This window comes from Cetorhinus maximus, chromosome 7 (assembly GCF_964194155.1).
Source record: "Cetorhinus maximus chromosome 7, sCetMax3.hap1.1, whole genome shotgun sequence".
Classification (NCBI taxonomy): Eukaryota; Metazoa; Chordata; class Chondrichthyes; order Lamniformes; family Cetorhinidae; genus Cetorhinus; species Cetorhinus maximus.
Genome location: NC_135885.1, coordinates 57,045,981 through 57,070,591, shown reverse-complemented (window position 1 = coordinate 57,070,591; position 24,611 = coordinate 57,045,981). Strand labels below are relative to the sequence as shown.

The 24,611-nt window shown below is 41.2% G+C and overlaps 1 protein-coding gene across 2 annotated transcripts in view; it reads left to right on the top strand.

Moving 5' to 3' along the window:
- The window catches only part of dync2h1 (dynein cytoplasmic 2 heavy chain 1), a 766,235-nt gene that overhangs the window by 561,111 nt on the left and 180,513 nt on the right, over positions 1 to 24,611 (top strand). For both annotated transcript variants that reach the window (XM_078545532.1, XM_078545531.1), the window contains exons 81-83: positions 291 to 366; positions 19,526 to 19,737; positions 22,285 to 22,389. In XM_078545532.1, the coding sequence (XP_078401658.1) occupies positions 291 to 366; positions 19,526 to 19,737; positions 22,285 to 22,389 (393 nt within the window). The remainder of the gene's footprint in view (positions 1 to 290; positions 367 to 19,525; positions 19,738 to 22,284; positions 22,390 to 24,611) is intronic.

Sequence of the window (24,611 nt, the reverse complement as noted above, 5' to 3'; positions counted from 1 at the left end):
GTAACTGCCACATTCATATTATATATAAATTTAAAAAAGGATATTGGCAAACAGGTGCAGCCATTATTCCTGTGTGGACATTTAAGCAATTAAAGCATATTTTCAATAGCACCTTCTGTATCATCACAAGAAATTCAGATTTCATCTAGTGAAGCAGAACCATTCCTTGCCAATGTTTCAACAATACAAGACTCATATCAGTTGTTTATTTTGTTCTGGCAGACAGATAGGTGTGTCATACAATTTCAGAAAAATATATTCATTTGTCTCTGTATATCGTATCATTTCAGGGTTGGACCAAGTTTTATGAATTTTCTTTGTCTGATCTCCGAGCTGGATTTGAAATAATTGACAGGCTTTTTGAAGGTGAGCCAAGTTCTAATGAAATATTGTGGATGATTTACTTAGATGTACACTATGGAATATTTAAAATCTTTCTTAGTACTATTGGCTGCTTCCAAATTGCTAACAAACAAAAATGTTGATGATTCTCAGGGAAGATATGTTAAAAGACTATGTGCAAAAATGCATGAAATATGGTAATATCCACATAAATAATGATGCATTACATTTAAAGGTGTTTTATGCAATTGCAGAGAGCTGGCATGGACCTGAAAGGCCGAATGGCCACGTTTATGACACAGCAGTTGGTAAAGCTGAGTTACTTAAAACTCCAGAGGGAAACTTTAAACAACTGTCATAACCTATTTTTTTAAGTGGTATGTTTGAGATGCAGCTGTAAATTCAGGAATCAGACCACCAGTTCTCAAGAGGTTTTTATCAAAATACATGAGACATTTATTAATTTGCACAAGTTAAATATATACACATGGCTACAAATTAGTACTATCATAACTTTGAACAAATTCCCAAACTAATCTCCATTAAGGCAACAACAACCCATAGATTTTAAGCAGACACCAGGCAAAGTATTTTCACCTTACAAATTCAAAATGAGGTTCCTTTCACTTTGGTTCCTTTGCAGACACAGTGATAGGCTTACAGGCTTTGATCTTACGTTGCCTCTGCCGTGCACACATGCAACTGCTATCGGTTATATCAAGCACATCTCTTTGAATGTAAATTCTCATTGTATCACCAACCCCTTTGAACTCCACCTCTTCTAACAATAAAATCCCTTTCATAGCACAAATTTTATTAATAATATGAATATTGCTTGGTCTCTGATAGCTAGGTGCTAGATTTCACCCCCCCTTCTTGAATGCTCTATTCAACAAAATGCAAATGTACTCTACCTCTCTTACATCTCAAAACTAGTATACATCAAAGCTGGCTTTAATCCAATTAAGACACACCCACAGCCTAACACTCTATTTAAAAAAAAAATTTCTAATTGCGTTATATACATTAATAGCTTCATGATGTGATTCTATGAGAAGTGCAGACCAAGGTCTAGTAAGTGGAGATTAAAGATTCCCTTGTGAAGTTCAGGAGAACCCAGCCATACCTCCTGGCACATAGGAAACCTTTAATACATTTAAAAGTTTAAATTTATTTGGGCCTCTCTGGCCTGTGATCTAGCTTCTGCAAAGCCACTGCTACTTTTCTCCTCAAGCCTCAGGTTAATATTGCAGTCAGCTCCTGGTTACTTGATCGGAACCCAATCTACATATTTAAAGAAAAAGCCTTGCCGACCTTGGACGGGCTGCATCACAGAATGGTTTCAGCACAGAAGGAGGCCATGTGGCCCATCGTGTCCATGCCATCTCTCTGCAAGAGCAACTCAACTAAACCCACACCCTGCCATTTTCATATCACCCTACAAACGTTTTCTCTTCAGGTGCTTTTGAAAGTCATAATTGAAACTGCCCCCACCACACTCTCAGGCAGTGCATTCCAGATCCTAACCACTCTTAGTGTGCATAAGTTTTTCATCATGCCATCTTTGGTTCTTTTGCCATTCACCTGAAATCTGTGCCCTCTGGTTTTTGATCATTCCACCAGTGGGAACAGTTCCTATCTACTCTGTCCAGAGAAATCCCTCATGATTCTGAACACCTCTATCAAATCTCTTCTCAACTTGCTCACCTTTAAAGAGAATCACCCTAGCTCCTCCTATGTAGCCATTCTATCAAGGGTATCCTTGCTGCTTGCAATTTAAAATTGTTTTGGCCAGATTGTTTTGGGAAGACAGTGGGCGAGTCATCCACTTCAGTTCCCCCACTGTTTTTTGCCAGGGTCCTAGAGATATATTTGTGTTGAGATATTACATGCAAAGTCAAGCTCAATAACGGGTGCCTTAAAGGTGGCCTCAGTTGCTACCACCTGCACTGCCAAGCTATATGTGGCTCATGGTAGCTCATGGAACAGGAGGGTCAATGTCAACTTGGATAAAACATTGATTTAAGAACAGGAAGCAGTGAATCCTGTTAAATGGTTATTTTTCAGACTGAAGGATGGTTTCCCAAGGGTCAGTGCTAGGATCACTGCTTACATATAAAAATAAATATAAATGAGTTGGATATTAGCATACAGGGTAACATTGCAAAATTTTCTGATGATACCAAACAAGTGGCAAAAAGTGAGAATGATACTAATCAACTACAACAGGACAGATAGGCTAGCAGAATGGGTAGATAAGTAGAAAATGGAATTGTTATAGAGTTGATCTTCAGACAACTTTTCTTAGTGGAAACATTTAACTTTATTTACATGCCAACAGCAGCAGCTACACATGTGCATCAAACTCCATAACTAAAGAAGAACTCTACTGGAGAGGTTCCCGTGCTGTTAACACATTGGTTTACACAAATCATGTGATCTTACAACACAGGATTATTCTTAAAGCTACAGTCCTACTTTTCCCAAAACTATAATTATTACATTCCTCCCTCTTTAACTTTTCTGTACATTTTGTATTTATGGGAATATTTATCTCATGACGTTATAACATCATGAAATTACAAGTTCAGCCTTTCAGGTTTCCAGATCTGTGTGGAACGTCACAGCTCCACGGCTTCAAATTCTTTTGTAGGAAACATGTTCTCTGGAACCATTTGAACATCAGGTACCTCATTAGGTACATGCAGTTCAGCATTTTTGACTCCGACAAAGACATTGGGCGTGTCTGTCCTTGCTTGAGCAACTTCAACAGTAACCACTGGTTCAATAATAGTCACAGGTGGAACATCATTTTGTTGGGGTATCTCTCTTTTTCTTAAATGATCTGCATGCTTACGGGTGATCTGGCCCTCCACTTCCACGTGGTATGACAATGGTCTGATTACAGAACTTACTTTACCAGGTAGCCACTTCGGTCCGCCACTGAAATTCTTTGCATATACTGCTTCTCCAACAGTAAATTGTCTCTCATGGCTATGCAAGTCATGAGTCGCTTTTTGGTTCCCTTGGCTTTTCTCCACCTTCCCCCCTCCAAATTGGGGAGTATTAGGCTTAGTTTTGACCGAAGACGGCACTTCATCAGTAATTTTGCATCCTCTTTATACGTGTCGTCTTGTTTTTATGGCAGAATTTAGTCTCAAGTCTTCTTTTTGACTTCACTTCAACTATACTTCTCTCAGATGCAATCTCAATTTGTCTTGGTTCAGTAGTTGAGCTATCCACGACTTCATTATCTACGACTTTTGCTTTTAAAGCCTCTTTAGCTTTATTTAGCTGATTCTTCAGCTCTTCTGTCTCCTTATATCTGTTGGCTTCCTCCAGGAAACTTGAACATTACTGCATCTTCTCTGCCAATTGGCTTTTCAGTTTGTCCAGAGTGATGTTAAATTCTTCCTGTTTCCCTTCATAATTTTTCAGAGGCACAAACTTTGACCGGAGGGATCCTTGTATGTGAAGGTCTTTCAAAAGGTTTTCCTTTGCGAAGTTCGCTCACTTCATCTTGAACTCTGTCCTTCAGCAAAGTCTCTTTGGGTTTCTTCTGTTGTTCTTCCATTGTTATTGTTTAGTTTCTTCAGGTTGCTGAATAGCTACACACTCCTTTTTCATCCTGTTGTGGCCCTTGGACTCTCCAGGCTCTGTCTGAACTATCTTGCCTTGTTTCTTTTTCAAGACAGCAACTCTTCCAGCTTCCTTTTGAAACCTCACTGGCCAATCAAGGTTAATTTCCTTCAACCAATTTCAACCTGGAAGGCTTGATCTTCTGCCCTTTAATATTATCACTGATAGCTGCCAATTGGTGTCTATACTGAACAGTTGCTCTGGCGATACCTTTTACTTGGATTTCTTCGCCTGTGTATGTTTTCAACTTGGTAGATGTTTGTTCCAAATTTAATTGCTGATCACCTTTATTTAAATATCTAAAAGTGTGTTCTCCTAATACCGTGGCCTACTTCCATTTTTAATGATTTACCATTCACTTGCATTATAACAATAATTGGCTCTGTCTTCCCAGCTTTCATGTTAAATAATGAATAAATGTCAGAATTTATTGTTTCTTGCCCTTCTACACTATAGACTTCATTGGACTTCATTTGCTATTTGGAAGCCTATTCAGATCTCGCTTTACACTGCCTCATTATGTGTCCACTTCTGTGACAAAAATAACATTCTACTTTTTAAAATTGCCAATCGCTAGAAGACTGATTGTTTCCACTTCGATGAAAGTTAGTTTTCAATTTAATTGCTAAGCTGTTTCCTCTTTTTTCTTCGGTTAGCGGGGACTGTTTCCTGCTTTGCGGTGGAGTCCCGGCTTTTTAACTTTCAGTTGACTGTTCCCTCCCAACTAGGAGAATGACACCATTTTGCACCCTTGAGTTGCTTGTGAATCCCTTACAGCACTTTGCGTCACCAGCGCTATTTCTAACGCTTTCTTAAAATCAAGATTCACGTCAGCCAGCAATCTTCGATGAATAGTGTCTTCCTGCATGCCACAAAGCAACCTCTGAGCATATCATTCAGGGTTTCCCCAAAATCACAATATTCCATTAGTTATTTTAATTTCGCCACATAGGTAGCAATTGTCTCCCCCGGGGCTCTGTTCCGTGAATGGAACTTGAACCTCTGCATTACGACTGAGGGCTTGGGTTGAAAATGTCCCTTAACGAGGTCTACTAATTCATAGAAAGTCTTCGAATTTGGGGCAATGGGGGCCGTCAATCTTCGAATTAAACTGTAGGTCTTGCTCCCACAAATACTCAAAAGAATCGCTCTACTCTTTTCCTCCCCTGTGATTTCATTTGCTGGAAAGAAGAACGCAAGACTTTCAATAAATGTAGACCAATTGTCTGTGACTGGCTCAAAGGGATTGATTCTGCCAAACTGTGGCATTTTGGATGAGTATATCTTCTTTTATTTTTAATGAACTTAGATTCTCACAATTGCTGGGCGAGATACAGCACCAAATCTGATTTATCCTCGTCACCAGTTTGTTACAGAGTTGATTTTCAGACTTTTCTTAGTGGAAAGGTTTTACTTTATTTACAAGACAGCAGCAGCAACTACACGAGTGCATCAAATTCCATAACTATAAAAGAACTCTCCCTGGGGATTCACAAACAACCAACTCCTCCTCAAGTACCATATAGGTCAGATGATTTCTTGGAAGAGGCCTGCTTTTTGACAGTTCCAAAGAGAACTTATGACCTTTTTAAAAAATCCCAGGTTACCATCCACATGTCAAGATCATGCCAAAACCTTCCACTGTGTAAAAGAAAACTTCAGTCTTGAGGGATATTATTCTAACATGCCTCCGCCCTTAAGAAGTGAAACACCATTTCTAAATGTGTTTCATCACAAAGTATACAAAAAAATAAATGTATAACATGTAAACAGAATTCATATAACATATAAACATGCACACACAGCCATTCGCTCTTTATACAGAATCTGTTCAGATTTTTGACTCTCTTGCTTTCCAGGCAATTATAAAAATTTTACATTCTTGATAATACATCAGCAATTATATTATCTTTTCCAGCAATATGAACCAACTTCAAGTTATAAGGTTGTATTAGCTAGCTCCATCGGAACAGCCTACCAACCTGTGTCTTAAATTTTTCCACAAAGGCCAAAGGATTATGGTCAATATATACCAATGTTTTTTTTCAGCCATGATGGATATATATCTCAAAATGCTTAAGAGCCAGTAACAATTGTTTCCTTTTCTACTGTAGTGTATCTCTTTTGATGCTGATTTAATTTTTTAGAAAAGTATCCTACTGGCTTCTCTATGCCCGATTCATCTTCTTGCAATAAGACTGCCCCCACCCCCAAGTCACTAGCATCGATAGCCAGCTTGAAGGATTTAGCGAAATTAGGGGCGGCTAATACTGCTTCATTAGTTAGAACCGCCTTCAGCTTCTCAAAAGCTATCTGGCACTGTCTTGACCATACCTCCTTTGCTTTTTTTTTGCAATAAATCCATTCGTGGAGCCGCTATTGTGCTGAAGTTTGGCGCAAATTTACGATAGAAAGTACACATCCCTAAAAATCTCATGATTTCCCATTTAGCCTGTATTCAAAGCCTGTATCTTCCTTGTTCTTGGCAAGACATTCCCTGACTTACGATATGCCCTGAATAAGTTACTCGCGCTTTTGTGAACTCACTTTTTGCAAGGTTTATTACTAGATCTAAGGCATCCAATTGTTTTAAATGGTCTTTCCATGTGTTGCTATAAACCAATACACCATTCAAGTAAGCCACACAGTTAGTGATCACTTGATTCATTAGTCTTTGGAAAGTGGCTGGAGCATTTTTTAGTCCAAATGATATTACTCAACATTGGTATAGCCCATTTGGCGTGACAAAAGCCAATATCTCCTATGCTTGTGATGTTAAGGGTACTTGCCAGCACCCTTTCAACAAATCTATCGTAGTAAGGAATGTAGCACTGCCAACCCTGTCAATACAATCTTCTAGATGAGGGATTGGTAGGAATCCTTTTTTGTTACTGCAGTAACCTTTCTATAGTCTATGCAGAATCTGGTTGACTCATCGGGTTTAGGCACTTGCACAACTGCTAGAAACAATTATTCGGATGGAATTAATAGTCACATGGAAAAATGTGGATTGATTCGGAAGAGTCAGCATGGATTTGTTAAAGGAAAATCGTGTCTAACTAACTTGCTGGAGTTTTTGAAGAGGTGACAGAGATGGTTGATGAGGGCAAGGCCGTTGATGTGGTGTATATGGACATCAAAAGTCGTTCAATACAGTGCCACACAACAGACTTGTGAGGAAAGTTATAGAAGTTAAGTTATCAAAGGGGCAGTAGCCATGTGGAGACAAAATTGGATGAGGGTTAGGAAACATAGAGTAATGGTTCATGGGTATTTTTCAGGCTGGAAGAAGGTTTGTAGTGCGGTTCCCCAGGGGTTGGTATTGGGACCCTTGCTTTTCCTGATATATGCAAATGATCTAGATCTTGGTGTGCAGGGGACAATTTCACAAGTTTGCAGATGACACAAAACTTGGGAGAATTGTAAACTGTGAGGAGGACAGTGTAGAACTCAAAAGGACATTGACACATTGATAGAGTGGGCAGATAGGTGGCAGATAAAGTTCAATGCAGAGATGTGTGAGGTGATACACTTTGGTGCAAAGAACATGGCGAGACAGTATAAAATAAAGTATGCTTTCTAAAGGGTGTGCAGGACCAGAGAGACCTGGGTGTATACATACATAAGTCATTAAAGGTGGCAGGACAGGCAGAGAGCAGTTACTAAAACATGCAGTATTCTGGGCTTCATTAATTGGGGCATAGAGTACAAGAGCAGGGAGGTTATGATGAACTTATATAAGACACTGGTTAGACCTCAGCTGGAGTATTGTGTACAGTTCTGGGCACCACACTATAGGAAAGATGTGAACGCATTGGAGAGAGTGCAGAATTGGTTTACGAGAATGGTTCCAGGGATGAAACACTTCAGTTATCAGGAAAGATTGGAGAAGTTGGGACTGTTTTCCTTGGAGAGGAGAAGGCTAAGCAGAGACTTGATAAAAGTTTTTAAAATCATGAGGGGTCTGGACAGAGTAGGTAGGAAGAAATTGTTCCTGCTCGTAAATGGATTCAGAACCAGAGGGCGCAGTTTTAAAGTATTTTGCAAAAGAAGCAAATGCGAGGTGAGAAAGGACTTTTTCACCCAGTGAGTAGTTAGGGTTTGGAATGCACTGCCTGGAACTGTGGTGGAGGCAGGTTCAACTGAAGCATTCAAGAGGGCATTGGATGATTATTTAAATAGAAACAATGTGCAGGGTTACGGGGAAAAGGCAGGAGATTGGCAATTAGTTAAAATGCTCAGAGAGCCGGTTCAGACAAGATAGCCAAATGGCCTCCTTCTACACTGTAATGATTCTGTGAACTGGAGAACACCAACTGCTTTGACTAGGCTCAATTAGATGATTTTCTAACATATACTGAATTTCTGCTGTCACTTCTGCTTGCTTCTCAGAACTTAACCGATAAGAATGTTGCTTTATAGGATAAAATTCCCCTACATCTACATCATGTGTGGCTAAAGTTGTAGACCCTGGCTTACCCCTACAGATCCCTTTATATCCTGTAAGCAACTTTACTAGGTCCTCTCATTGTTCTACCTCTAAGTATGAAAATATGGTATCTAACTGTCCTAATATTTCAGTGTTAGCTAACCGGATAGTAGGAGGATCAATTTGTAAACTGTCTAAGTCTACTTCTTTCACTTTCACTGTCTCTTTCATCCTCCATTATGCTTACAACCTGACATACCTGCTCTTTCCTATCTTCCTCCCTACAATGGTATTGTTTTAACATATTGATATGACACAGCCAATTCTTTTTCTTACGATCTGTGTATTTATCAAGTAATTTTCTTTACTAACCCTCTTAATTACCTTGTATGGACCACTGAACCCTGCTTTCAGAGGTTCCCCCTGCAATGGCAATGATACTAACACTTCATCCTCTGGTTGTAATGTTCAGGTCATAGCTTGCTTATCTGCCCATTCTTTCATCTTTGTTTGAGAAACTTCACGATGTTCTTGAGCCACTTTGCAGGCTCCCATGAGCTGTTCCTGGAACACAGACACATAATCTAACATGGAGGATGTGTCCCTCTCTCCTAAAAACTTTTCTTTGATTCATTTCAGAGGACCTCTTATCTCATGTCTGTAAATTAATTCAAAAGGGCTAAAGCCGGTAGATTCATTCGGTGAGTCTTGAGTAGCAAATAAAAGAATATCCAGTCCTTTGTCCCAATCATGGAGATATTCATAACAATATGCTTTAATCATTGTTTTGAGAGTTTGATGGTACCTCTTTATAGCTCCCTGTGTTTGTGGATGATATGCTGTGGACTTTAACTATTTTATACCCAAACTACTCATGTTCTGAAAAATTTTAGACATAAAATTGGAACCTTGATCTGACTGGATCTCTACTGGTAATCCATATTGAGCAAAAAATTGGATTAGCTCCTCTACCACTACTTTAGCCGTAATGGTGCTTAAAGGGATAGCTTCTGGAAATCTGGAAATCATGTCATATCCATAATAGTAAGGAAATACTGGTGTCCTGCTTTCATTTTGGTAATGGTCCCACACAGTCCACTAACACCCTACTGAATAGTTCTTCAAAAACTGGTATATGAATAAAGGGCGCTGGTTTGATTTCATGTTGTGGTTTTCCTACCATCTGGCACATATGGCATGTTTTACAAAACTGCACTACATCCTTATGAAGACCTGGCCAGTAAAACTGCTGGTTTTTCCACACGAGTTTTTCATATCCCTATATGTCCTGCCATAGGAATTATATGTGCTATCCGTAATATCTCTTTCTGATATTTGGGCGGTACCACTACCTGATGAACAAGTGTCCACTCCTCATCTGTAGGTCTGTGAGGAGGTCTCCTCTTCCTCATTAGAATTCCATTTCTGATATAATAACATCTGGAATTTTCTTAGCTTCAGCTTCAGTCTTCAGTTTGGGCTAATTGTGTGTTATCTTACTTAACTCTGAATCAGCTTGTTGAGCTTCAACTAAAGAAGATTTGTTAAACATCTTTTTTGGATTATCCAAGTCTTAAAGAAATTTTCAGCCAGCCAAATATCTGTCTGCTGTCTCACTTTGACCTTTGATGAAACACTTTGCTTAGCCATTGCTTGGGTCATCACACATGAAGAAAAAATTCCTGGAACCTTTTCCTGTCACTGTTCCATCTTTTTAACCTCACTCAGGCTTTCTGTAATTATAGGAGAAGCTACTACGTTCGCTCCAGCTAAATCATTTCCCAGGAGTAAATCAACTCCATCTACAGGTAACTTCTGAACAACCTCTACAGTTACAATCCCTGACAATAGGTCAGATTACAAGTGCACCCGGTACAAAGGTACGGGTATACACTCCCCACTAATACCATTGACTAAAACTTTGGCTTTGAATGCGCTCTCTGGCGGAAACGTTATTCCTTTCCCCAGCATAAGTGTTGGTGTGGCTCCTGTGTCTCTAAGAATGATTATAGGTTCAGCTATCTCATTTGAAGGACAAAATTCTTTATAGCTCTCATGTATCTCATTCACCTCTCCTGAACTCTCAGCAACATTCACACTTAACTTCACAGCTACAGTTAACGCTACAACTTGATCTGTTGTACTTTCAGTCAGGGCTTCTCTTCCTGAATCACCCTTACGTACCCCAATAAGTCCCATGGATTTCCCATGCGACTTTCAGCAATCGGCATGAACATGTCCCACCTTATTACAATGGAAACAACCCAGGCTTTCGTATATCACTTCCATCCTCAGCATCTTCCTTTCTGGCGTGAGGAGGAGTTTCCAGGGTATTCCCAGCCACCTCTTCTCTTCCCTGGCTACTTGCCTTCCTTTCACCTTCCCACCTTCTATCCTTCTTGGGTTTGTGTGAATGACAGACAAAAGGTTTAGGTTTATGGACCAGCTCATTGTTATCAGCCATCTCCGCTACCTATCTAGCTGTTTTAACCCTCTGCTCTTCAACATGGCTTCTAACTACTGGAGGAAGTAAATTTTTAAATTCCTCCAAAAGAATTATTTCTCTAAGAGCTTCATATGTTGTCTCTACTTTTAATGCCTGTATCCAATGGTCAAAATTACTTTGCTTTACCCTCTCAAACTCAATATAGGCCTGCCCAAGCTGTTTTCTTATATCCCAAAATTTATGCCTGTATGCCTCGGGGCTAATTCACATGCACTAAGGATAGCATTTTTTACTGCATCATAATTTACAGAAACTGCTTCTGAAAGTGAAGCATAGCCTCCTGAGCTGTGCATACCAACCTACTCTGTAAGAGCAACATCCAGATTTTGTTTGGCCATTTCATTTGCTTAGCCACCTTCTCAAATAAAATAGAGAGTGCCTCCACATCCCTTTCCTCAAACTTTGGGAAAACTTGCAAAAATTTGAACATCTCCCCGCTGGGCTTTGGGTTGAAAATTTTTTTCATCATCAGAACCTCCCTCAGCATCTGAGGCCTCTTTTTTAAGCCGGTATTCCCTTTCTTGTTCCATCTCTCTCTCTCCTTTGTCTCTCTCTCTTTATCCTTTTCCCTTGCCTGAAATTCCAGTCCCAGCTTCCTAAATGCTCTTTCTCTTTCCTTTTCTGCCCCTTCTCTTGCTCTTCTCTTTCTCTTTTCTTTTTCTTTTGCCTCCAGCCTTTTCAATTCCAATTCTCTTTATTTTTATTTTTCTATCCTTTCTCTTTCCTTTTCTTTTTCTTTCACCTCCAATTCAAGCTTTTTCATTTGCAACTGAATCTTAGCCAATTCAATTGACTCACTCTCTGGAGAACGTGGTCTCTCTGCTATCTCTTCCAGTTTCAAATGCTGCACTAATATCTCAACTATGTCTGCTTTTCACACCCCTTCAGGTAATTCTAACTCCAGCTTCTACGTCAATTCCATTAGCTTACTCTTGGTTAATTTCTGTAAACCAGTCAAGGTTACGTTTTCCATCCGTAAAAAAGCCTTAGCAACTTCCAACGCCATTTTAGTTTACCAATGTGTAAGAAACCTGGTCTCCATCCTTTTATCCCTTACCGATTGTTATTCCTCATCCAATCACCTGATGTCTGTGTTTCAAAATCCTGCAAGAGTGCCTAATTTATGTTACAACTGGGATGGGAGGAGTGCGCGAATTATCAAGCCCCACTACTCCGCAGGCCGTACCATTAACTTAAATGTTTCATTTTCTCACCAAAATGGCCAATTCTACCTATACGTCTAGTGCCCAGAAGAAAAGAGACTCTGACAAGGCTTTTTTTCAAAAACTCAATGATTAATTTATTTTAAAACAAAACTTCTTTTAAGAAGTTACATGTACTGACTAACACACAGTTGTAATCAGGAAGTATAACTATCTATCTCTTCCTAAAGAATTCCCCCAACACACATAAGGGCAAACAGACAGAACCTCTCTGTAGAGATGGGCTTTGGAAGATGGGCCTTATAAAATAAGGGATAAAGTCCGCAAGGTCTCGATGCTGTCCACCTTTAATTCTCTCATGATCCTTTTGATCCCGGTGGATGCCTGGAAGTTCTCACCACTAGTCTCAGCTTTGCAGGTCCAAATGCAGACTTGTTACACTCAGATGAGGGTTCTCTGGCTACAGGTTGATAGCCACTTACAATTTTAGGCAAGGTAGAGAGAGGGAGCCAGTCAAGGTAGCCTTCCTTCCTCAGTTTGGTCTCCGACAAAAACTGCCTTCAAAACAAGCAGGTTCACAATGCAAGTTTTTTCCCTCTCTCCCATGCCTTCTGCCTCCCAGCTTTTCATTAATTAAAGTACTTTGCAGTTCAACACAAACAAATAGCTCCTTCTCAAATAACATATAGGTCAGGTGGTTTCTTGGAATAGGTCTGCTTGTTGATAGTTCCAAGTTGAACTTATGACCTTTTAAAAAAAAATCCAAGGTTACCGTTCACATGTCCAGATCATGCCAAATCCTTTCATTTTTTAAAAGAAAGCTTCAGTCTTGAGAGATATGATTCTAATAAGATGTTTAAAGAAAAAGACTTCTTGACTGCAGTTGCTTTGTATGTTAACATGTTTGCATAACCCTACCAAATTGGGGCTGTGCACACCCATAGTATTGGTTCACCTGAACCTATAGCATAAGGATGAGACAATGCCGAAGTTTTTGACAAAAGACTTGTCAGCTGTTTTGAATAGGCTAAGAACACAGGAAAAGCTTTCTTAGAGAACTTGGCCTGATAGCTGGCTAAAGAACTGTGATCATCGATATCTGAGTAAGGTTCATTAAATGGAGAAGGATGGACTTGAAATATATTAACACAGAGATGCAGTAACCTTTGTACCAGGACCAATCAGACAGACTAACAAAAATGAATTGCAGGGGTTCTCCAAAAAAATCATAACTCACATTTGGGGTGCTTACTTGTGAAGCAACTGCTGTAAAGAAGACAGTTAGTTATGCACTGAGTCATCAAGTGAGTGCACAAATTTATTCTATGGAGTGGATGATGTAGTATAAGGGTGTTCGGCATAGCAAGAGTTAATGTGGGACTGGAGAACAGTACCACCCACAGTATGATGTAGAAAGACATGACAGTCATCAGGAGACCAAGCTGTATGGAGGGCACGTACATATGAACATACGAATTAGGTGCAGGAGTAGGCCACTCGGCCCTTTGAGCCTGCTCCACCATTCAGTGAGATCATGGATGATCTGATTGTTACCTCAACTCCACATTCCCACCTACCCCTAATAACTTCTCCTCATCTCTGTCCTAAATGGGCGACCCCTTATTTTAAAACAGTGCCCCCTGTTACTAGTTTCTCCCACAAGAGGAAACACCGGGTGGAATTTTCCCTCCCAGGACTAAGTCCCGTGGCAGGGACAGGAGTTTTCCCACCCGGGAGGCCGCTGAGAATTGGCCTCATTAAATATACATTGGGGGGGTTTTGCAACGTTTCGCATGGTGGTGTGGGCTTGATAACCCGTGCCCCGCCATCATATCTGGGCAGCATTTTTAAAAGGCATCCGGATAACTGACCCACCGTTGAAGAAAGAAGATGGACCTCTTGAAGAAAGAAGATAGACCTCCAGGAACACTCTGAAGCTGGAAGATCCCTCCTCGAAGACACTGAAGCGGGGATAGCCACCTGAATAGATGCTACCCCCATCCACTACTGCGTGTTCCAGGGTCTATGGTTGCTGGAGGCCTCTATCCTCAACTCCAGAGGCAGCTCCAGGCCTTCTCCAGGTAAGTGCTGATATGTACACACCACATTGGTCCAGACATGTTCTGGACCGGCATGATTTCCTACTGGCAGCGTGGATGATCGGTCGAGGGGAGTGGCGCAATTCCAGTCCGGTCTTCAGCTGCATCCAATTAGCGGGATGCAAATCAACTGCATGCCAGCCTCGGGCAGGAATTGCGACCCGCCATGGTGAGCTGGAGCAGAAGATCCCATCGTCAATTTATGCCGTCAGGAAACCGATTTTTGGAGCACCTGCCACATCTCTCCTCTCCACAACGATCCTGTCAAAACCCCCCAGGATCTTACAGGTTTCAATTGTGTCGCCTCTTACTCTTCTAAACTCTAGCCTATCCAACCTTTCCTCATAAGACAACCCGCCCAATCCAGGAATTAGTTTAGTAAATCTTCCCTGAATTGCTTCTTGCACATTTACATCTTTCCTTAAATAAGGAGACGAGTACTGTCCACAATACTCCAGATGTGGTCTCACCAATGTCTTGTATAACTGAAGTATAACCTCCTAATTTTGTATTCAATTCACCATGCAAAAATGATAACATTCTATTAGCTTTCCTAATTACTTGCTGTATCTGCATACTAGCCTTTTGTGATTCATGCATTAGGACCCCAAGATCCCTCTGCATCTCAGAGCTCTGTAATCTCTCTTCATTTAGATAATATGCTTTTTTTAAAAAAAAAAATCTGCCAAAATGGACAATTTCACACTTTCCCACATTATACTGCATATGCCAGGTCTTTGCCCACTCACTTAAGCTATCTATATCCCTTTGTAGCCTCCCATGTGTCCTCTTCACATCTTACTATCTTACCTACCTTTGTGTCGTCAACAAAGTTAGCAACCATACTTTCGGTCCCTTCACCCAAATCACTTACATGAATTGTAAAAAGTTGAGGAGCTAGCAGTGATCCCTGTGGCACATAGAAACATAGAGGCATAGAAAATACGAGTAGGAATAGGTCATTCGGCCCTTCGAGCCTGCTCCGCCATTCAATATGGTTATGGCTGATCCTCTATCTCATCGCTATGCTCCCGCTCTCTCCCCATATCCCTTGATGCCTTTAGAGCCTAGAAATCTATTTATTTCCACCTTAAATATATTCAGTGATTTGACCTCCAGAGCCTTCTGTGGAAGAGAATTCCACAGGCTCACCACCTTCTAAGTGAAGAAGTTTCTTCTCATCTCGGCCCTAAATGGCCTACCCCATATCCTGAGACTATGACCCCTTGTTCTAGACCCCCCAGCCCGAGGAAACATCACCCCCTGTATCCAGTCAGTACATTCCTGTCAGAATTTTATATGTTTCAATGAGATCCCCACCCATTCTTCTAAACTCTGGTGAACACAGGCCTAGTTGGCCCACCCGCTCCTCATATGACAATCCTGCCATCCCAGGAGTCAGTCTGGTGAACCTTCGCTGCAACCAAAAAAAAGACCCATTTATGCCTACTCTCTGTTTCCTGTTAGCTAGCCAAGGTTCCATCCATGCCAATATGTTATCCTCGACACCATGAGCTTCTATTTTTTGCAATAACCTTTGATGTGGCACATTATCAAATGCTTTCCCAAAATGTAAGTACAGTACATCCACTGGTTCCCCTTTATCCACAGCATATGTTACTTCTTCAAAGAACTCCTTAAATTGGTTAAACATGATTTCCCTCTCACAAAACCATGTTGACTATGCCTGATTACCCTTAATGTTTCAAGTGCCCTGCTATAGCGTCTTTAGTAATAGCTTCTAACATTTTCCCTATGATCAGCATGAGGTTTGCTCCTAGCTTGGGCTATACTTTGTACATATAGTTATTGTGTAACCAATCAACACCACTGTCCAGCCTTACAAGTCTCTGAACCTCTTCATGCGACCTATTGAACAAACTTTGACAATGTGGTGGCAAAACCGAAGAAACTGGTGAAGGATCTGGAATCTGAAAAACTAAAGGAACAACATCCTGACCTGGCTGAAGTGCACCTGAACCGAAGACATAGCTGGAGATTGCCTAAAAAGAAGCTCCATTGAAGACATGAGGCTGAAGGGTAGAAGAAAAATCCACTGTGCAGCCAAAGGACTCCACCAGAGCACACAGAGGTCCATTGTGAATCCCCATCGATTGCGGTGTCAAAGGACCTAGCAAGGGTGAGCAAAAATTTAGTTCTAAGGCTGAATTGGCCTTTAAGAGTCGTCAGGCTATTAACCAGTCAGAGCAGTCCATTTTGTTAATCACCGCAGCCAACCCGGGTTCAGCATCTGCGCCATACCACATGGTGGCTGAGCTCCATTGAGAAAAAAACTCAACCAAAGTTGGGTATTGCCATTTAATCTCCCTAACATACTCCAAAAATGTTCTAAAGGGCCCAAATCTTTGATTAGAAAATTTGCTGCAAGAAATCAATCTCTTTGAAGTCGGGTCCACGGTCACTGCAAGAGCGTGCCAACACTTGACAAGCATGTGAAGAAGCTTTAAAAATCTGAATGTTACTGCAGTGTCATCTTTAAAAGGGAAACAAGGTTAAAGCTGCACTCCCCTGAGCTGAAAAGCAGCCATAGATAATAAATCAAACCTACCAGATCAATTTGGGCTGATGCAAGAGCCAAACCAGACGCAAAATTGGGCATCATGGAGAAGACATTTTTTTAAGTTACCAGAGTACATCAGGATTAAGTTCATAAGACCATAAGACATAGGAGCAGAAGGAGACCATTCAGCCCATCGAATCTTCTCCACCATTCAAGAGATTATGGCTGATCTGATAATCCTCAACTCCACTTTCCTGCCTCTTCCCCATAACCCTTGATTCCCTTACTGATTAAAAATCTGTCTATCTCAGTCTTGAATGTATGTAATGACCCAGCCCCTACAGTCCTCTGTGGTAAAGAATTCCACAGCTTCACTACCCTCTGAGAGAAGAAATTCTTCCTCATCTCTGTCTTAAATGGGTGACCCCTTACTCTGAGATTATGCCCTTTGGCCCTAGACTCTCCCACAAAGGGAAATAACCTCTCAGCAAGTCGGACATCAGAGGAAGTCCAAGCTATACATTTTTATACTTACTTGGTGAAACTGAAGAAATCATTTCAAACTGCCAGTGTGCACACTGCACAAACCTGTCCAGAGGGAACTTCTTATCCCCACACAGTTCCTTCCCAGGCTGTTGGAATGGTTGGGAATTGATTTATTCATATTTAACGACAGGTCCTTCCTCATCATGGTTGATTCCTTCTCCCGATGGCCATTAGGTCTTTGAAGGAAGTGTTTGTGAGCCATGGTATCCCTGACCAGGTGGTGTCCAATAATTTGCACATGAACACTTCACTCAATTTGCCATTAGTTACGGCTTTCAACACCTTACCAGTTTCCCAAGATATCCACAACCTGACGGTGAGGCAGAAAAAGGCGCCTGCACCATTAAAACCCTTTTGAGAAAAAACAAATTCTTCCCAACGGTGCTTTTAACATATAGATCCGCTCTGCTGCAGTGTGGATCGGCCCCATTAGAGCTCCTGATGGGCAGGAAACTTCACACTCAACTCCCAATGCTGCCAAAGAAATTATTCCCAAGGTTGGCAGTCAAGGACTATGGGAAGTTTCAAGGCTGAGAACAGTCCTACAGAAAGAGACAGGCTTCCACCTACAATAGAAGTAGAAACCTGCCCAGTTATACAAATGTGACAAGGTTTGGATCAGGGACCTTGAAAGAGAGGGTGTCATTGTCTGGAGAGACGATGATCAACCAAGACCATACATGATACATACTTCGGCAGGCACAATCAGGCAGAACTGGAGGAGCTTCCTCCTCATACCCCGAGGTGAACCTCCTATTATACATTTAAGCGAATCAGATAGAGCCAGCCAAGTGACAGAAACACAGAACACTACAATTTCAACTCCAAGCCAACAAAGCTTTCCCAAAGCAACTGAGCCTGCCACTGCTCTAAGTGTGTTCAGAACGAGATCTGGAAGAATTGTCAAGCCTCCAGATCATCTGAATTGAGAGAGTCAAAAACTTGAGGGGCGGGGGGGCAAGGAGAAGGGGTAATACGTAAAGAAAGATTGTACTATAAATATGTTGGAAAAAGACTTGGGGGGAGGCTTGGTATAAGAGTGTTCAGCATAGCAAGTGTTAATGTGGGATTGGAGAACACTACCACCTACAGTATGATACAGAGAGACACATGACAGTAGTCAGGAGACATATATCATATATGTCACATATATATCAGGAGAGGTATATGGAGGGACTTCAATAGAAGTCAGCATGAAGTTAGCTCCTAGCTTGGGCTATATTTTGTACATATGTTATGTGTTACCAATAAACACCGCTGTTCAACCTTAACAAGTCTCTGAACCTCTTTGTGAGACCTACTGAGCAAACCCTTATTAAAAAATGATAATTTCACTACCCAACGGAGTGATGATTAGCACTAGTGAAAAATATGCATTACTATTGGAATGAAGTTTGCATTCCATCTTATAATGAATTTCAGTGATTCCTACAATTACAAGTCACAATTTTCCAGCATTATCTCATTAAACATTTTGTGGTTCACTTGAAAAGGCAGACCTCATATTTTAAACTTTCACAACTGAATACTGATATCCTAAGCCCTGATTTTAAATCCAAGCAGATCAGAGTGGGCAGAAAGTCATCAGCTCCCCATAGTGTGGGGCCCAGGCAATACTCCTGGGCTTCTATGTATTTGCAATCACTCTCCCACCCGAACACTGCAGGAAGCCCAATCTTGCCAGCAGACCAGGACAGGATTTCAGGCAGTAGGAGGCTGCGGCCAAGAAGCAAATCAGTACCGGGCAACCTGGTAACTGGTGGTGAAGGGAGTCAGGAGTGCATCATGGTCAGGGAAAAAAAAGGGAAGGCTGGGGTAGTGGTGTGGGGCAGGTGGTGGGGAGGGGTGGGGTGGGGGGGGGGGGCAGTGGAATAAAGTTTTCTTGTGGGGCCTGAAGGTGCATTCCTACTGAAAGAAATTATAAATTTACCTGTCTGGGCTTTTCTGACCCCCTGGTCCACTTGCCACCCAGTTGGCCTGGTGAGAAAGCCACGACTTCTCTCCACTGTAGGCATGAAAACTTCATTGGAGCCCAATCTGCATGTTTCCAGTAGGATCTCATAGATTTCTGGTGGGAGTCCTGTGCAAATGTTAAAAATAGATGTTTAAACTTACATACCATATGAAGGGCAGTGGGATATGGTGGGAAGATATGTTGACAGCCCCCATTCCACTTGCCCGCCTGGGCAGCGTTAAGTTTGAACTTTAGTATTACCTATGATGTCTCCTCTGTTGTAGCACTATCTCGGAACTCAACAATGATTAATTTGGTATCCACAGAAACAAAGAATGTTCAGTGGGAGTTTGTTCGTGGTCTATTGGAAAATGCTATCTATGGTGGACGTATCGACAACATATTTGATTTACGAGTCCTGAATTCGTATCTGGAGCAATTTTTCAGCCCTAAAGCAATTGCTGGATCACAGTCTAGGAGCAAAAACATAGCATCATTTCCATCATCCATCACTGTGCCCAGATCCTGCAGCATTATGGTAGGTGATGTTAATCATGTATGTAGCTGCCAACAGTGGAAATTTTCCATCTGGCAGGAAATGACATTTTAATTTAATTTTCAAAGCTTCATTGAGGATACATTTATGTCATTTGCTGTTGAAGAATTTCTTTAATAACAAACTTTAAACAGTTGGCATAATTAAACAGGATTCATTTTTAAAAATGCCTTCTAAGTGCATGAACGTTCATGTTTTGATTAAATGAGCTTGCAGGTCACAGTAGGAGATCATTGTAATAACTGTAATATGTTTAAAAAATAGACCTTTATTCTCTACTCATTAGCACAGTTATTGTAATCAGTATTATATTTTTATTTGAAATATATTTGTTACAGAATATTTTAATCTAACTCCTTATTCCTTCTCTTTAGATTCATTTTAAAATTAACACCACTGTCAATTTGCTGCACAGCTGCCTCCCTTAATGCAATCATTCTCACCAATTCCCAGAAGACTTTCCACTCCCAGTATTTGCCCAGCTCTATCTCTCTATCATTTCTATCAATTGCTTCTGTGTTGTCAGATTGCTTCTTCAACATCAAGGCACTCATTGTTATAAGATCCCCCAGATCAGTATCTGGAACAATGAAACACCATCAAAAACTGGCTACTGATTCCAGCCCCCTATTCATCCACTCTCTTAGGCTTAATCAGGATGAATGGCCTGGATTTTCATCCGTGAGGCAGGTAGCGGGATTTAGGAAAATTCCCGGCTCTGCCTGCCCAAAAAGATGGGATTTTCATTGTGGGGGCAGTCGGGTTACCCAACCCAGGAAAAAGTTCAGAGGCAGCCACAGGCACTGCCTGTGGAAGTGGGCTGTTTAAAAGGCCCTCCTCAGTGCTGTGGGACTTCGTCACAGTTCAATTAAAAGCAGGCCCTCCAGCCCTCACCCCTCACACCCCTCATCCTGCCACACACTCCTCATGCCCTATCCATGCCACTTCATGCCCCCCACCAATGCCCTATGGCCCCTCATGACCCCCTCTACAAGGTATGCTCCCCCACCCACCCCCAATGGACCCTCATTAGGAGGTCATTATTGACCAGCAGATAAGTATTAAAGGCAACAAGAGCAAGTCAGACACTGGGTATTTTGCAGCAAGTGACTCACCTCCTGACTCACCAAAGCCTGTCCGCCATCCAGAAAGCACGTGGCAAGAGGTTGATGGAATACTCTCCACTTGCCTGGATGAGCACAGCTCCAATAGCACTCAAGAAGTTTGACACCAGACAAGACAAAGCAGCTTGCTTGATTGACACCCCATCCGTCACCTTAAACGTTCAATCTCTCCATCACTGGCACGCTTTGGCTACAGTGTGTACTATTTACAAGATGCACTGCAGCAACTCACCAAGACCTTTGCAACAGCACCTCCCAAACCCGTAATCTCTACCACCTAGAAGAACAAGAACTGTAGGTCCATGAGAACACCACCATCTGTAAATTCCCCTCAAAATCACACACCACCCTGACTTGGAAATATACCATTGTATCTTTATCATTGCTAGGTCAATTGGATTTCTGAATAGTGGAAAGGCTTTTGGAAGTCAGGGCCTAACTCATGTTGCTGCAGAATACCCAGCCTCTGATCTGCTCTTGTCACCACAGTATTTATGCAGCTGGTCCTGTTAGGTTTCTGGTCAATGGTAACTTCTTGATTCTCCCTCCCTACCAGCACTGTGGGAGTATCTTCTCACATGGACTGCAGTGGTTCATGAAGGTGGCTCATCACCAACTTCTCAAGGGCAATAGGGTTGGGCAATAAATCCTGACCTTCCCAACGATGCTGACATCCCATGAATGAAGAAAAGGAAATTTCAGATCTGTTAGTCCTAATTTTCCAACTCCCTGGGTTTATGAATTACACCTTGTGATTGGAAGAGCAGCATATGTCACTTCATTATTTCAAAAATGAGGGCAGGGGGAGTTAAACCAGGTAATTGCATTCCATCAGTTTAACTCAGCTGTGGAAAAGTTACCAGAATATTTAATCAGAGACAGATTTATTGATTACTCGTACAATTATGAGCTGATCCAAGAGTGATAGCATAGATTTGTGAAGGGTAAGTCATGCCTGACTAACCTATTTGAATTTTTTGAGAGGGTCACTAGAATGGTGATCGGGGGAATTTTTATACATGTTGTCTGTATGGACTTGCAGAAAATAAATCATAAGATTTTGCAAAAGAGATTATCAGAAAGTCCACAGAATTGGAAGTAAACTTGTCATGTAAGGTGGTAACTGTTTGGAAGATAAGGAGATAGACATAAGAACATAAGAAATTCAAGACAGAGTTCAATAGCACTCGGAATTAAGGGATATGGTCTTGTACTAAAAATGGAGTTGACGGAGAAGATCAGACATGATGTATTGAATGGCAGAACAGGCTCAAAAGGCTGAATGACCTTCTCCTGTTCCTATTTCATAGGTTCTTGTAGAACTCATTGAATGCAGTTATGCCTAAAGCTGTAAGATCTATTCTTGGACAATGCATAGCCATTCTCCATTTTTTATCTGTTGTAGGATTACCGTGCCGTTATTACCCATTTACCAGAAGATGACAAGCCTGCATATTTTGGTTTACCTGCCAACATAGAACGATCATCACAACGCATTTTCAGCAACCAGGTAAATAGTTTGGAATTTTATATCATTTTAAGGAGTGACAGTTGTGAACTTCATCTCTGCCCTATGCTCCTCATTAGGCAATTCTTAATTCCCAGGAAATAGGCACAGCAGAAAAACAGACACAGAAATACACTTTCAGGAATCAGCCACTGTGTAAACACTGATGTTTACAATGATATATTAGAAAGTCACAAATAAGTGTTGCCAGACCTGAAATGTTTCTATCCTTTTTCCTCCCCAGTGCTGTTACAATCAAGCCTTCCCTCTCTCCTCACTGGACAGACTTGAGGGATTCACCTGTGAGCCCCTCATCCACATCTTCTCCTAGTTTTGGCAATAATCAAGTTCCGCCTCCACAGATTCCCTAGACCAGATTTCCTTCACTGCCAAACCAAGCAATTTTGCCATAGTGCTACTTAATTTCAGAACATCTGAGTGCTATCAGAGCCCAGGACTATTCAAGAACAGCTAAATTCAAGCTCTACCAAATATAGCTAAATCATAAATATCTAACACCAACTAATACATTTTGCATGCCATCTTGCTGTGTATTCTCAGTTTTAAAACAGGAAAGGGATTAAAAAATAAATGAATGGATTAAGGAATACAATATAAAGGGCTTTCAATTATGGATTTCATACAATATGGATATAATAATGAAATTCAATCTCAAAAGTTCAGTAAAAATATCAGAATACTTCTTAGCGAAATTTGACTCATTCAATATGTAAATCATTTCCCCCCCCACCATATAATATAATTACTTCTATTGTTTTACAACAGCACATTCTCTGACTCGCCCTGAGCAATAGCACAGGATACCTCCTAGTATCTATGAAATCATTGAGCTGGTAAAACTGTCATGCTCCAAGTCCATGGAAATCAGTGGGTAATGCTGTAATGGTAAATATAACAGTAATGATAACGCCAACCATTCGTAGTCATTTCACCTCTTAAAATGATAGGATTTTCCTCTTTGTTGCAATTGGAGAATGCAGTTTTCTCAAGCTCAGTGAAATAGACAAAAGGGTGGAGAGCTGTTAGTGACCCCCACACTCAGGCATCCAAAAAAAAGTTGATGTTTGCACTAGGATCCCTTGTAGACCTGAATCTTTGGCAGTCTTGGGGACAATTTGAGATGGATCTTGAGAAGGTACTTCAAAATATTTTGAAATTTCTGTCCAGCAGCAACTGAAAGGCCTTAATTTTGGCAATCCGGTTAATTCCGATCGTGGACAGGCCTGCCAAATGCCAGATATGTAACTCTGTCTGCACAGGTTCAGTGCACATAGACTGTGCATGTCAGGGAGCCAGCTGAGACAAAAATCCATCCTAAAATTGTGAAAGATCCTGTTATTCTTCCTTGCACCAGAGGTTGTATTGTTGCAACAAACATAACTAAACGATGTACTGTTTCACCCAACTAACTCTGAGCAGTGCCAGGAGAGACTCAGTGGTATGAAAGAAAATATTCTGCATTTTAGCAGAACATAATTTTTGCCCTGAAAATCCTCATTAACTGTTTTCCTGACTAGTCTCACTGAATTTTGATCAAAAGTGTTCATTCAATATCCTATGTAAATGTAACTGATTTTATTATTGTGAAACAAGTGTAGAACATCCTAGATAATTGGTGTTTGATATTTTTAAAACAAATGATAATTTTGATATTTTAATTTTCATTGCAACATCTTTATTTGTATTAACACTCCTTGGGAGATTGTTGGGCCCATGGGGGCTGGCTGACTTGTCCCCAGCTCCCTCATTGTGCCTTGTAGACTCTGGCTTCGATGGTCCCGGTTGCCACCAGGAGGCCGCCTCCATTAAATGGGTGGTCTCCCTGTGCGGCAGGGAGCAAAATGTCAACTTTGTTGGGCTTTTAGTTATGATAATTGGCTGCCCGCCTCCTTGGAGCAGGCAGCAACCTGCTTCCAGTTCCAACATAGGAAAATGCCCCAATGGCGATAACCACATTGGGAGCTGGGCCATTGTGGCTCCCTGTTATTTTACCAATCCCCTCATCTCCCAATCCACTGCCTGGAAGTCAGTAAAGTTCTGCGCACTCTTTCAGTCAGGAGTTAGGTAGTTTCCTATTGGCTAAAGACTGTGAAACAAATTAGGGGAAACATCCCAAAAAATTACAAGAATCTGGTGTTTCACGAAACAATTTAACATTTTTAATTCCTGCGTTCCCTGAATAAACTCAACATGCCATTACAGAT